We start from the raw sequence: 15,769 nt of genomic DNA on the forward strand, positions 1-15,769 counted from the left end.
GACACTGTATGGAAGCATTAGCATTTAGCTAACCTTAAGTGTTACTATTACTTTGGTTTTAGGTTAATGTATCTTTAAAACTGCTGTGCAGCTTTTGCTTTAAATTCCTTGGCACTGTCTTCAGCTGAAGACTGAACCATGACACATTCCTCCTCTTCAGTTGCGCAGTGGGTTTTACTCAATATCAGCTGATATATCTTTTACTCAAAGATATTGAGTAAAAGATATTTATTCAATATCATCTAAAGACAGCTTCGGCTTTACGGTTTTAAACATTGCCTTCTATAAGGATGAACTACTTCTAAGCTTGCATTATATTTAATGTGGATAGTATGCAAATTAGTATGAACTGTAGGATGGGTCTCTTATTATTTGGACACACCCACATCTTTCTCTCGGAGTTGAGACAAAACTGCCCAAAAATACTGTTAGAAAACACATCAGGATGTCAGTAGCTACGTTTCCATCCAATTATTTTAATGCAAATTTTGGGATATCGCTTAAAAAAATAAATAAAAAAATACTCAGAATTGAAATCCTAAGATGCATTTAAAATCTTAAAATAGTGTAGAAAACTTTTGCGCTCAAAAAATTCCTTGAGGCACATTATGCACTATTCTTATTTCTGCATGAGTTAAATTTGCAAATTTGAATGGAAACATAGCTACTGATAAATATGTGTAACAATAATCATATTCGATTTTATATTAAACCATTTATTTTTTATTTACTGCTGACAAAATAATACAAAATAGGATACTTTTTTAATTGTAAACTCGATTCTTATTTGGTAAGGATTGTTTCAAAATGTACAACACATTTATATTACACAACATGTTACACAAAATATGTACATGCTAATAGAGGTAGTAAGTGCTTTTAAACATAAATTGGTTTTCACACCCCAAATTTATTTTTTTTTCCCAAAATCAAGCCTTTCCATCCTTTCCATTCTCACTGGTTTGGCTTTTTTGCATGTCTTTCATCAGCTTGACTCTCATGTTGTCCATCCATGCCCGTTTATGTTTGTTTCTTGTGTCTTTTTTACGCTTCTTCTTTGTCAACTGATTGGCTGCTTGTGGTGGTCTGAGCGCGTTTTTTCCCTGGCGTTGCTTAGGTCCTGTTCCACTTTTTGGCTGTATGAGAATAAAGTAAACTCAAGAAATTATGACATAAAACCATTTGGATAGTAATATTTGTGTCACTAGTTAAAGTTGTTGTTTTAAATCCCAATAGTAGATGTCCATGAACTGGAGAATTACAGAATCTCTTGAGTTGTAAATCCACATCCAAAGTCCCAGCATGCCTTAGGACAAGCATATAGTAGGCATGTCACCACAGGACAGTGTGAGCATGGAGCTCAATGGATTACAAATGACACACATCCCAGGTTCTGGCGTATGTTTTGCGTCAATGAAATTTTAACTGTCATGTTTCCTCAGGCCAACACGATGATGTAAGTATTAAGTATACGATGAGTATTACAAAGCGAGAGGTAGAATGGGTTTGATCTCTTTACGACCTGTCCTGACACATAACCCAGTCGCAACAGTCTCAGATCTGTTTATAAGAGAAAACCCACAATCTAAATTTACTTTAAAGGTGCTGTATGTAGGGGTGTGCGATATGACAATTTTTGATCGTCATTATGTCTTCATTATCTGCTTTTGAAGAAATATCGTGCTACAGCGCACATTCTATCAGCTGCAGTTCTAGTGCCTCCATCATATACTGTACAATGCCACATGCTTTCACAGCAGTGTTAACTCAGTGTTAGAGTTACCCTCTCATTATTTGCATGTGCTTTTAAATGTTTCATTCGCGCTGGTCTGACCTGTGCTTTTTCTGAGTACACCCGAAGCGCGTGAACTAAAGCCTGTCAAACAGCGCCTGATTATTATTATTATCAGTTGATTATGTCTAATATAAAAGTGAACAGTTGAGAGAAAAACATACATGCCTGTATATTAGATGTGTGCAGGTCTTAAAGGGACAGTAGGCCTATTAAACATGCAGCCTACTGTCATTACTGTCAAGGGATAGATCACCCTAAAATTTAATTTCTGTCATTATTTACTCATTGTCACGTTGTCCCAAACCTGTATTCATTTATTTCTTGTGCTGAACACAAAAGAAGATATTATGAAGAATGCGGGTAACCAAACTGGTCCATATTGAATTTGATAGTAGCAAAAAATACTGTGGAAGTCACTGTGGACCAGCAACTGTTTGGTTTTCCACGTTCCTCAAAATAGCATTTATGTTCAGAGAAGAAAGAAACTCATCCAGGTCTAAAACCACTTTTGAGTGAGTAAATGGTGGTATAAAAATAAAACACTATGACAGAATTGACAGACAGCTGACAGAATTTCTATTTTTGAGTGAACTATTTAGCGTTAATATAACAACAAAACACAAAGAAAAAAAAAATCACTCACTGCTCTTGACAAATTTGTGATATTATATTTTTTACATATTGCCCACCCCTAGCTGTATGTAGGATTGACACAGAGTGGTTGAACTAGGTATTGCAGTTCAAATTCAGAAGACTGGAGAGGGGTTTTTTTCACCGGCTCCTCCTCCTCAGACTTGATGCACACGCAGGTTGCCAGACTGACGACACCAAAAGCAACGAGTGTACTTGACAATTAATTAAATGAAATACACTGTGTTTTTTGCTAACTGGCAACCCGGGGTGTCGAAATACAATTTGGGTAAACTGACAGTGGGTGGGTTTCACAAACCAAAACAGAGACTGACATTCCGGCTCGGGAACGCACATTTTCAAAGGAGAATAACTGACTGTAGCATTGTTTTTCAAATAAACAAGTATGTTAACAGCATGTTTCTTAAATATTTACAAACATATGGTATTTTTATGCTTTAGTAAAAACTTACATACAGCAACTTTAAGTAAGTTTTGGAAGTATGAGCAGTGTTTGCTATAGTAATCACTATGATAACTCAGAAATAGGGCTGTGCAAAAAATCGAGCGCGATTTTCATGCGCATCTCGTCAGTAAAGGCGCTCCTGTGATTGGTAGTATATATCCAGCATATGAATTCAAATCAGTGCTGCCAGGTTTTCAAAACAAAGCCTGCCCCTATTCCTTCTCAAAACTAGCCCAATCGCGTTTCGTTACGGGTGATAAAATAAACGTTTTTTTGGCGGGGTTCCCTTGGTAAATATTTATTTATTGGATATTTAGCCCCTAAAATTCTAATTTTACCAAGGCAACCAAAAAACGTCTATTTTATGCCAATTTTTATTGGGGAACCCCCTGGAAATGCGATTGGGCTAGTTTTGGACTAGTTTTGAGAAGCAACTAGGCAGGATTTGTTGTGGATACCTGGCAACCCTGAACACACGTGCTGGAGATATACTACCAATCACAAGAGCGCCTTTACTGACGAGATGCGCATGGAATTCACATTCGATTTTTTGCACAGCCCTACTCAGAAATGAAAAGAAATAAAAGTACTATTAAAGATAAGTACCTATCACCATCAACTGTTACTCAAACAGATTCATGGCATGACAGATTCATGGCATGACAGATAGTCCTGTTCGACAGAATGGGTTCGGTAACTGTGCAGGAATGTTATTGAGACATCATGAAAGAGTGTCCACTCTGACTGTTTATGTTGGCTGTGAGTGTGTGTATGTAAATATATGGTGCATATCTCTGAAAACAACTAAAAGTGCTCAAGGGCTCAAATCACCAAATCTTATAACCCAATACACCACACTAACTCTGGAAATACTGCATTAAGGAAAATTGCAGGCTAAATTCAAACCCGAATTTCACTCTTAAAGGGATACTCCACCCCAAAATAAAAATTTTGACATTAATCACTTTCCGCCATGTCATTCCAAACCTGTAAAAGCTTTCTTTGTTTGTCTTCGGAACACAATTTAAGATGTTTTGGATGGCAAGTAAGTTACACTGTCAAGGTCCAGAAAAGTATGAAAGACATCGTCAGAATAGTCCATCTGCCATCAGTGGTTCAACAGTAATGTTATGAAGCGACAAGAATACTTTTTGTATGCAAATAAAACAAAACTTTATTCAACAATTTGTTTCCTCTGTGTCTCTCCAAATCAGCGTAACGCCAAGACGAATTATGGAATAAAGTCATTATTTTAGTTTTTTCACGTACATAAAGAATTATCGTTGCTTTATAATGTTACGGTTGAACCACTGATGGCAGATGGACTAATCTGACGAGGCTTTTCATACTTTTCTGGACCATGACAGTTTAACTTACTTGCCAGTCTATGGGACAGTCACAAGACTCCCGGACTTCATCCAAAATATCTTAAATTGTGTTCCGAAGACGAACGAAGCTCTTACGGGTTTGGAATGACATGGGGGTAAGTGATAAATTACAATGTTTTCATTTTGGGGTGAAGTATCCCTTTAAGCAAAATGGTTTAACATGTCAAGGGTTCACATGCAAACTTCAATTTATTAAGTCTGAGCAACAACCTCTACACCACACCAACTGGAAATACTGGATAAAAGGAGATTTGCAGGCTAAATTAAAAAACCCAAATTTTCAACAAAAGCACCATAGTTTAACATGTCTGGAGCACACATGGGGCTACATTTCAAAGTGAAAATCTGGTCATACCTGAGGGGGTGGACGTGGGGGGAAGGTGCAGGGTGGTCTGCTGTGTTTCTGGTGAAATGGCAGGACATGTGAGGGGTCAAGGGGAACCCAGGGAATCCCTGGAGTCACAGCTGGGGGTCCGCAGTGCGCGTTCTGCAGGTGGTACACACTGCGAGCAGCCTTGGTCTCATTGCTAGCTTTAAAGATGGTCACGAAACCCTCACGAGGTTTGTGGAGTAAGAGGTATCGTCCTTCCTGTAATCTGGGGGCAGGTGTTAAAAGAAATTTTATAACAAAAAAAAAACGTACAGTGACGGCTTAAAGGAAATGTGTAGATGATGACACAAGCTTTCTAACACAAACCAAATTAAGGTCACATCCTTGCAAACATTAAAATACAGGCTCAATACCACTGATCGATTATAGATCAGTGCTCAATACCTAAAGCTGATGCATGTCATTTTTAATGTTAAAATGCTTTCACATATCCTAGCTTAATATGCAGACTTACAAACTTTTAAAGACTGGTTGAAAGACTGATTCACAGTAGGAAATAGAAATCTTTCTAAGGGTAAAGTACCGTAACCATTTTAAATAGATCTAAAAAGTAAAAGAAACTCACGATGAGACTTTTTTCAGTAAGTGGTAGAGGGTGTTTAAACATCTAGTTGGCCTGAAAAAGAAATATTGAAGCACATTAAATTACATTCAAACTTGACAAGAGCTATAATACTTATATAATTAATTAATATTTAAAATATAAATTTTAAAGTGAATAAATTGTATAAATTATAATATATATATATATATATATATATATATTACAATACTTCAAATCAGTTTTAGGAATTTTTAAAGTTTTATTTATTTAAATGATTATAATTTGACTTTATATTGAGATTCACTCACTTGAAGTCGCAGGTAACGTTCTGAATCCAGTCGTCGGGCAAATTCTGCATCTGCGTCACTTCTGATGTGTGTGCATTGATGCGACCTACACACACAAATATCACAGTTTCTGAACAACTAGCCTTTAAATTGACATACTACCACAGGTAGACTGCTCAGTAAATTTTTTTGCAAGTCTTTAATCTCATCTGATAATACTTTCATACATTTACCTTAGTTTTGGTTATTCTACATTTCTATTTAACAGTCAATAGCTAAAGAATAGCCATAAACTAGCACACAATCTGAAGTATATGTAAATCTGTCTCAACATGTGGTGCATAAGGACACGTATTGACCTGCAAAACAAATTCAGGCTGTGACAAATGTTGTGAATGTTGCAATAACTGTTCACACGTTGTGTCTGTCAGTTGTATCTGTGCCCTTTTCACACTGATGGTGTCATTCTGAGTTCATGCCAGAAAAAAAAAAAAAGATTTCCACACCCTTACTTGTTCATCTGTGTATGGGAAGCACTGCTTTAGGCTAAAGAACACAAAAAAAATAATGAAACAGAGGACATGACGACATTTCACCAACAATTCTTCTAAATCCAGAGAGGATGAGCAACAGGTTATAACTATAACTTATTAAATGAAAAAGAAAAAGCCTGATTATTGATATATTGTTTCACTCTGTCTGTGTTCATACCATTTGGTCCTGCTTTGGCTTCGTTTGAATGACAATAATCAATATTTTGGGGTCAGCAAGAGTTTTTTATTAATTTATTTACGAAATTAAAACGTATTCAGTGTGGATGCACTAAATTAAAAGACATTTAAGATTTCAAACTTTCACACTAAAAGTACTGTTCGCACACAGTACTGTTTTTACTGTAATTTTAATGAATTAAATGCAGCATAGTTGAGCATTAGAGACTGACGATAAAATAATAATCACTGCTCCTTGTATTAAGCAAAGTTTTGCTTAATTGTATGGTAAGTGCACCTTTAGTGTACTTCAAATCTAACTGTAGTGTGTTTATTGATATTACATTTAAAGTCGATATATTTTAAATGTACTAATTAGCAAATTCATCATTACATTAAAGTATATTTTATAGTTTATTATAACTGCTTGTGAGTACATTCAGCAGAACACATTAACCATAAGACAATAGAAGTAATTTTGAAATGAAATATACATTTGTGCTTATATTGAATTACAACTTATTGCAATAATCTGCCTCAGTAAAATGCTTAGCTCAAGTCTTCTTAAACCTTGCGAAAATATGTCCAGACTCATGGCTGTGAAGATACCAGGCTGTTCTGTTATCAGCAGGGATGGATCCTGGACTAGATCCAAAGAAAACACTAGATTCCTTCAATAAGCAGATGATACGCTGGCTATTCTGCATTCTTCTGTGGTTCAGGCACAGACTGCTGTCAGGCACATTGTGGACATTCTTAAAATCACCGTCAGTGTTATACAGGCTTCCAAAAAATTGATTAAAACACTTATTTTTCTACCAAATTCTTCAAACTTCCGCAGTCTGTTCAGCAGAAAGGGAGTCTCCTGAAGCTTAGTAGCCCTCCACCCACACCGATGTGTCTCACATGTGCTTGCATTCTTCCGCAGCCCTTTCAAAGTTGAAATGTTAGTAGCTACGGCAACCCTGACTCAAAACAGTGAGTCATGCATCATGAGAGAGGCATGCAGGGAGTTTGCGGGAAGTTCACTTTTGTGCTGACTCCCCTTGTTACCAAAACTACCACTCCAGATACAACATAGATACTACAGTTTGAATCTGCTTCATTCATTCATAAAATGAATAAATAATTAAATAAAAACTTTAATTTAATTTGTGATTTTCACTTAAATGATGTAAAAAGTGTTGTTGTCATTTTTTATTATCATTGGAAGCATTGGTAGTTTTCAGTCACGTGACTGGCTCGAAGACCTGGCAAAACATCTACCGAATAAAACTGCAGCACCAGCCTATCAATTTTCTATCTGTTCCAATCCCAAAAATACTTAGATCACCTCTCAAAAGAATAAAACAAAAGATATGCGAACAAAATGCATGTTTTGGCCATTAGCAATCAATATACAGCACCAGCCACAACATTTCCTGTAAGAGAGTGACGTCTTAAAACTATGCATTTTAGCAAAAACTAGATTCGAGCAAGAAGTAAAATACTGTTAAATTCTAGTATTGAATTAAGATAAAATTATTTATACAAAATTACAACAATATAACAAAGCATGAAAAATGCTTTAATTCGATCATGCAAATTAATAGCCGAATCAGTTATGAATTGATTCATCAAACTTTTTTATCTACATATATTTTTACTAAAGCATTTTAAAGCATGATGCAAAAATGATTAATTTGATTTGGTAATGCAAACAAATCATTCAATTAGTTAAATAATTTATGAATTTATGAACCGAACTAGAGTTGTGACGGTGAAGAAAATTTCCTATCGATTAATTTGACGTGTGACAACAACGAGGGAGGGAGCGTTCCCTCTTTTCCTCGCTTTTAAATAGCTTGTAAAAGCTGCGTGCGCATTCTTTTACTTTCAAATCAGCTGCAATTCGGTGTTTTATAAGTTTTATTAACAAAACAAATAAAAATACATGCTATATGTCAGGCTATGTTTAATAACAAATAACTTAAAGTTTAAATAGGTATTCAAAACTAATAATAAGTAAACGTATAATATATAACCAAATAACGTAGAATGTTTATTAGCAAAATGAGTAAGAAAGCTTGGAGGGATGGTGTATACCTTGATGTCAAATAAAATAAATACATGACACAAAGTTTAAATAAAGTAAAATTCAGCAAATAATGTGGAACCAATTAAATAAGAAACGTATGTTTAAAAAAAAAAAAAAAAAACTTTCAAAATCATCTTAGATAAATGGCAAAAGGCAAAATATTGGCAAACAGGCGCCTTTGCATTTAGCTTCAAAACTAAATCATCTGCCGTTGTCTTGTCCGTCTCCTCTTCACTCTACTCACTGGAGAAATGAAATCTGATCTGTGATGCGCCTGTCGTTCAGCACACTGCATTGTTCAGTTTTTAATTGTAGTGTCTGTTCTTTTACTGAACGAAAAGATTTTTATTATTACAAAAAATCTAAATGACGGTGGGGGTCGGTATCACGGAGGGCAAATTGATGTAACCGGTGTTGCAGCTTAACACCGGTATCACCGTCAACACTGTCTAGTGCGGCAAGCCTAAACTGAACTGATTGTTATTAAAAGCCCATTGCTCTTTTAACACTGTAATACTGCATCTTTTCTTTTCTACAGGTGAATATGATCTTTTTTAAATACTCATACTAGATCAAACAGATTCATGACAGAAATACAGCAGATTCACTATCAAGATGCATAACTGTTCAAGATAGCTAAAGAGAAAGCAAACATATTTCATCAGGTCTCTTACTTATGAAGGACACGGTACTGGAGTGCAGGAGTTTCTCGGCCCACAGCTGACAGACCTCTGTGTGGGTCAGATTCTCAGCTCCGTAGCACAGCTGATACTCCAGCTTGGGTAAAACATGCACCGGGACGGCCTGGATGAGAGCAGACTCAATGATAACCCACTCAAACGCCAGTTTTGAGTCACTGTTTTCTATAAATAGATGCAGAAGAGTAAATCCTGTGCTGCTTTTTTCAGGGCATTTTCAGAGAACCATTGACTGGAAAGAGTCTGTTAATACACTGAAAAGATTTCAAACTCAACTCTACGGCAGCGTACAGGAAAGCAGACGTTTTAAAGAAAGGGAGTGGTGAACATTACTCAACCTTGGTTAAATTATAAAGATTAATGCTTGGCATATTGACACACTGACTCAAATCCAATAGAAGGCAGCTAAAAATCACAGACGATGATAAATAATAATGATAATAAAATGTATTGTTATTGTTTGCAGAAGAACTGATGAGTTTGATGTTGTTTGGAATCTCTCAGCCGTGACTTCCTTCAACTAGGGCCACAATAATCAACATTTTGTGTTTGTGTAGCATGTGTCCAGCTCACCCTGAAGGTGTCTTTGTCGTGTCTGGGGTGAGCGATGTCCACACTGCTGCGCACCATGAGCAGAACATCCAGAAGGCTGTAGAGTTTGTACAGAACGCTGCCCTCTGCTGGAGGATCGTAGTCCATCTCATCCTCAGCACTGACCTGAAGATCCTCTTTCAGAATACCTGCAATAAATGGATAATGGTTTCTGTATAAGAAACTAAATTTGACTAAAATAATTAGACTTAAAAATGCAAAAATAATTATATAAATAAATAAAATACAGCTCCGGTAGATTATATTTCTGATTCTAGCCTTTTTTGGGGGTTTTTTTGCCTTACATGTGACACAGATGTTTTTTTTTTTGTTAATGACAGTGTGAACAGAAAAATAAAATAAAATAGAGATTTGAAATAATTAAATTATTTCTATCCATACACCAGGCACAAAGCGTATTAGATGTAATTTTGCATATACATTTGTTACATTATTCTAATCTATATACCGTAAGTAAACATTTGTGAACTCATTTTCGTTATTTTTGTGCCAAATTATTATTATTATTGGATGGTTTTTTTTGAGTGTGTGATTTTATATATATATATATAAATTCATTCAATGAAGATTAAATATGATCATACAAAGACAGCATTATATTAACTTGTTACAGTTACTACACAGTTATTAAATCTTGTCAAGTTACATGTTCAAATTCTGAAAAAAAATACAAGTGTTTTTTTTATTATTAAATATATTTAAGTATTATTTGAATATTCTAAATAATATTTAAACCTGAAATTTACATAATAATGTAAATAATAATTAAAAAATATTTAAGGAATTGCACATTTATTTTGATAGACTTACGGTATAGTAAAAAATGTACTTCCTCACACATCAGGTGTTATTTCCATTGCCTTGATTTAATTTAATAATTTCTAGAAGTTTATGGACACGTCTCAGTTTTAGAGCATCATCTGTTCAATGAATATCTGATGTGGGCCATATTTTAAAGTACATGAAATATAACCTGAGCATGACTGTGGCCTTTGCCTCTGAGAGCGTGTTTTGAGCACTAACGTTTTCTTTTAGAGGCTAGCAGCACAGGAACGTCAGTAGGGAGTGTGTCGTCCTCTCCCTGTCCCTCTCTGGACTCCAGATATGAGGTCACACACTGCTTGACCAGTGAATGGGTTTTAGCTTCTGGAGGTCTGTCTTCCGGGACATGGGGTTTCACAGGCTCCTGGTTCTTGCTGGGAGTGGATTTCAGCATGGCGTCCTGCATCCGCAAAATCTGTCCGAGCTGATCGCACTCACCAGATATTCTGGGCCTTTTGATGCCCTTCTTTGTTCCTTTGCCCAAAGGGTTTGTGTGTCCTGGTGTGACTGGGCCGGGCGCTTGGAGAGAGGACACCTCAGCTGGTGTCACCAGGGTCTGAGGTCTCTGTGGGGAGAAAATGTCATCTATGACAAGTCGTTCTTCATCAGAATCCAAATCCTGGTCCGTGTTGTCTTCCATCTCATGTCTGGGCCGCTTGGTGGGAGGACACTGAGCAGAAGGCGTTTCTATCTTCTCCTTTGAATCTTCAATCACACTTTCCTTGTCTGAAATGGCACTTTCATTCAGCGTACCGTTTCCTCCGTCAACCAAAGAGTCGGTCTCTCCTTGGACATTAACCACGGTCAACTCAAAGGGTTCTGTGGGAGCGTCTTGAGATGCTGAGATGCGTTTTGTTGTACCTAAAGATTCTGTCGGGTTCTTGGGGCTTGGGGTAAGTTGAGATGGAGTTGCGGTTGGATTTGTAGAAGCTGTTTTCGGTTTGAGCCGTTCCTTCACTTTCGTGCTGGGCTTGTATGACTCCCCAAATGACTCCAGGTCTGTTAGATCAGTCCCAAAATCCATCCCAGCATCATCAATTGCAAACACGCTCCTGGATATCTTGTCCTGGGCAGAAAAAAATATTATTTACAATGTTCATATTTAACAAAAAAAAAAAAAACATTTCAACTCACTGTTATTTAGGTTTACTTTATATTCATTTATTTAGCAGATATATAATATAAAACTGTTGTACAATATAATTTAAAATGCAACAAACACACACATAATGTTTGCTTTTTTTTTAATTCACACAATTATTTCTATATTTATTTATGCATGTCTTTATATATACACACACTATCGGTCAAGCATTTGGAATGATTGAGGGATTTTTAAAAGTCTTTTATGCTCACCAAGCCTGCATTTACCTCATCAAAAATAAAAATAGCAATATAGTATAATATTCTTACATCTGAAAAGAACAGTCTTCGATCTTAAAATGTCATTTATTCCTGTGATTCAAGCTGCATTTTCAGCATCATATGCACAAAATTATGCACACATTTTTACCAATCTTTTAAACATTTCTGTTTTATAATACAATAATAAACAGATACATAAACTAATACTGTATCATTAGAATTTTGAGATGAATTATAATCAAATCGTGTGTGTGTATATATACACATATATAACAATTTGTAATATAAAATTATATAATACAGTAGTTATACATTATAGTTATTATTGCTATACTAATGATTAAATATATATTTTAACTAGTTACTATCCAATTTGTCAGAAATAATTTCTGTTTTTAAGCTTGAATGTTTTTTTTTTAAAATCTAAAACTTTTAACTTACAAGTAAAAAATAATAAGTTAGGGTTAGAGCCAATAGTTACAATAATTAATTAGTAATTTCCTAATAATACATCTATAATATATTTCACTGTCTGTTGTTTGGTCTTCTTACCGTGGTAAACATCTTACCTCAGGAGGAGGCTCCATTTCAACAGGAAGCCCTTCTGAAGTGAGGAAAAACACAGGACGTGATACGGTCTTCTTGAACGCCAGCTTCACGCTCTCTTCATGAAACAGCAGACTCCTCTCTCTCCAGCTCATCTCTGTTTTCAGCAGGGGAGGATCGATGTATGCCGTCTTACTCTGACTGCTGCCTGAGCACAACCACGGCATTCATCAGGTGAGACTACGGACAGGATTATAATCTTATGACTTACAACAGGGCCGGGCAACTTCAGTCCTGGAGGGCCACTGTCCTGCAGAGTTTAGCTCCGAATTTGCCCGGCCCTGGTCACATTAAGTGACCCCTCACCTCTCATAGGATTCATTTTGACCCAAACAGGCAGCTCCCAGGCTTCTGAGAACTCAAAGCTGTTATTCAGGAGCTGAAGGAAGGCCTCTTTAGATAAGCACACTTGTGGCTCATAGGTAACGCAGAGTTTTTCCGCATTACTGTCATTGCTGATGGCCTGCAGAAATTAAGAGACATCAGGATTATCACAAGTATTATATATGTTTTCCAGAAGTCTATCAAAATTAATTCATGATGTCTGGGGACAGAATTCAACATATGAGAGTGGTAAATCAAAATAAATGCAGCAGTGCCACCTAGTGGTTAAAGTCACATTTTGCAAGACAGAGACAACATCACTTTTAAATGCTAGAAATTACATTTGTGAAACTCAGACAAAAAGGAAATTTCTGGGTCCTGTAAAAACCAAAAATATTTTTTAAATAATTATTTTCTGCTGGTTTACGACCATGTAAAGAAATTATGCAATTTAACGGAACATGTCAATGTTCACTAAACATAACTGTCTTGTATAAGCAATGCTTGAAACCGAACTTTATTTTTAATTCATTTTACAAAAGAATGTGCTAAAAAAAATAGCTCTGCCCCCTGCCACTAGAATATGAAAATAACTTTTACTGTACTTTCCGATCACACTGCAAAAAATTATGTTCTTTGTCAGTATTTGATTCCTGTTTTCCAGTGCAAATGTTCAAAATTTTTACTTGAGAAGCAAAATGAAATTTATTATTGTTTTAAACATAAGTTCAATGACTTTTATTCAAAAAAACAAGACTTCATATCATCTGCATCAACACTAAATGCATCTTGATTTAAGAATGCTTCGATATTTGTATCGAAAAACAAAACAAAAATAGGAAGAGATATTTCTGTGAAGAGACTGTTTTTCTATGAAGACTGTTGCAAAGTACCCTTCTGTGATATTTATCCATAAAAAGGCCACAAAAATCGACAGAAACACACAGGCTACTTACGGTGTGTCCTAAAGTAGCTTTTTTAGCTGGGGGAATCACCTTTGACACAGTCTCATATTCTACAGCAAGCTGGGTGTTTTCTGGCATCACTTTTGTGTCTAACATGTCTATTTTACCCTGAAGAGAAAGACAGTAGATATAGCCATAACAAGCAACAGTACATCACACATTTAGGATCAAAGAAAATACATATCAACAAATAAGTACCATAGCAAGAAGCTGTTTCTCAAAGATGAGAGATATTTCACCCACAAACTTTACACTGGTCAGGCTACTAATCTCTTGAATGCTGTAAACCTGTGGGTAACTCTTCACGTGCTCCAAACAGGCTGCGAAATATTCCTGTTGGGGAAAAACATACCAAATCAATGAAATAAAAGAAAATTTGAATTTTATTAAAAAATAATTTTTTTATTATTTAATTAAAATAAACAAATAATTAAAAACAACAATGGATTTTGTAAAAACATTTGAATAGTACATTTAAAAAAAAATTAATTCTAAAATAAAAACCTGAGTGTAGCGGGTGCAGCCTGGTGGCATATAGTTGTACATATCAGCACATGCTCTAGAAACATCTTGCAGGTATTTCATAAACTCTGTCACCTCGTTCTTCACCTGCTCCATCAAACACTTTGAAACGAGAGATGATATGAAACACATAAAACAGTCTTGCATCCATATACCTCAATCAAAACTGCCTTACTATTAAAGCAGGCGATCAGGACGAGAGATGGCCTACCTTTGAAGCTCTGGAATAATTCTTGTGGATGAGCATGTTGAGATATAGCTTGCGATTCTTTGCATTGAGGGTGGAAGAGCAGGGGTAGGGCACTAGGGGCTCAGGGAACGCTGGAGTCGCAGTACTCTTCACAGGTTTGGCTTTGGTTTGTTTGCATGCAGACGAGGGCTCATCTGATGCCAGGACGTTACTGACATCTGAAACTTCATTACACTTCACAGTCTTTGCTTCTGAGGAGGATGCATCTGGCTTTTTCTCACCGGTGTCCTCGGACTTTGTATCAGAGCTTTGAAGAAAACAATAAAAAAAAATCACAACACAAAAAATGTGTATATATATATATAACATTTACAAGAGTGATTTTAAACACTTAAAATGCATAACGCATGCAATTAAATTGTCTACTTGAATGTTTCAAACAACTTTTCTGAAAATAAAATGTCAAAATATGGATAAAATAATGTTCTACCAGATATATTTATGTAAAAATGAAACAACATACTTATTCCGACCATAAACTTACTAATTAAAATGCATTTTTTTAAGTGATCATACTAATGATATATGTATTATATTTAAATGATTCAAATGTAATTGATTAAAACCTTCTTGCTGACAAATGAGGTTTGAAGGATGCTCTAAAACCATTTTTCATCTACAGAGTATACCTTACAACAATTACCATGGTTTTACTATAGTAATTACGGACATTTGGTAGAAATTTTGTAATGTACATTTAAGTATTTAGACTATTATTTTCCCATATCAGATAGGATTGATAGTTTTAAAGCTGTAACAATAGTTATACGTTCTAATTATGTTAACAAAGAGCCGTTTTCTTCGTAGTTATTACACTCTTGCACACTTTAACACAGTTTAGCTGCACTTATCGTGTGGTTTGAGGGCAGTCAGTCACCTAACATAAACGTTACCTGTGTAAAAGAGCAAACAGCTCCTTGACGCTGGGCGCGAGAGTGAACTTGTCAAACACATCTCTGGAAAACTCAAGCGGCCCAGTGACAGGAGCGTCGTTCCTGAGGACAAACCAGCACACTGAAGCTGACTGTGGTTTATTAAACTGGTCAGCATTAAAATGTGTTTATTCAGTGAATCATATTGTCACCTACCATTTTATTTCCATGACCGCAGACTCTCGCAGGCTGACGGTCCCTCATCATAACAGAGAGAATGCGATAGACGAATCTTCCGGCTAGAACCAAAACATGACACAAAAGGTTCCGCTTCCTATCACACGTTTGAGATTTTTCGCAGATCTTTATTATTATGCTTTTATTTGTACTATAAATTTGTGACAATAAATATATATAAAAAACCCACTTGCAGTGGTGTAGGATT

General features: G+C 35.8%; 1 protein-coding gene across 1 annotated transcript; it reads right to left on the reverse strand.

Annotated features, from left to right (window-relative positions):
* Nucleotides 1–695: 695 nt before the first annotated feature.
* On the reverse strand, nt 696–15,664 carry LOC132133402 (little elongation complex subunit 2-like). The gene is made up of 15 exons (XM_059546200.1): nt 15,541–15,664; nt 15,346–15,447; nt 14,414–14,699; nt 14,185–14,304; nt 13,879–14,013; nt 13,672–13,788; nt 12,698–12,854; nt 12,355–12,539; nt 10,622–11,486; nt 9,560–9,726; nt 8,963–9,092; nt 5,523–5,607; nt 5,236–5,286; nt 4,635–4,875; nt 696–1,136 (listed from the first exon to the last, which is right to left on the reverse strand). The coding sequence occupies exons 1-15, from the start codon at nt 15,552–15,554 to the stop codon at nt 930–932; spliced, it is 2,862 nt and encodes a 953-aa protein (XP_059402183.1). The 5' UTR covers nt 15,555–15,664; the 3' UTR covers nt 696–929.
* Between the last annotated feature and the right edge of the window lie 105 nt (nt 15,665–15,769).

This window comes from Carassius carassius, chromosome 50 (assembly GCF_963082965.1).
Source record: "Carassius carassius chromosome 50, fCarCar2.1, whole genome shotgun sequence".
Lineage (NCBI taxonomy): Eukaryota > Metazoa > Chordata > Actinopteri > Cypriniformes > Cyprinidae > Carassius > Carassius carassius.

Bases quoted from the DNA above. Each gene is read 5' to 3' on its own strand.
- LOC132133402 (XM_059546200.1), bottom strand. The intron at 14,700-15,345 runs GTAACGTTTATG...TTTTCTTCAAAG, and splicing joins CTGTTTGCTCTTTTACACAG to CTCTGATACAAAGTCCGAGG. The intron at 14,305-14,413 runs GTAGGCCATCTC...CTCGTTTCAAAG, and splicing joins ATTATTCCAGAGCTTCAAAG to TGTTTGATGGAGCAGGTGAA.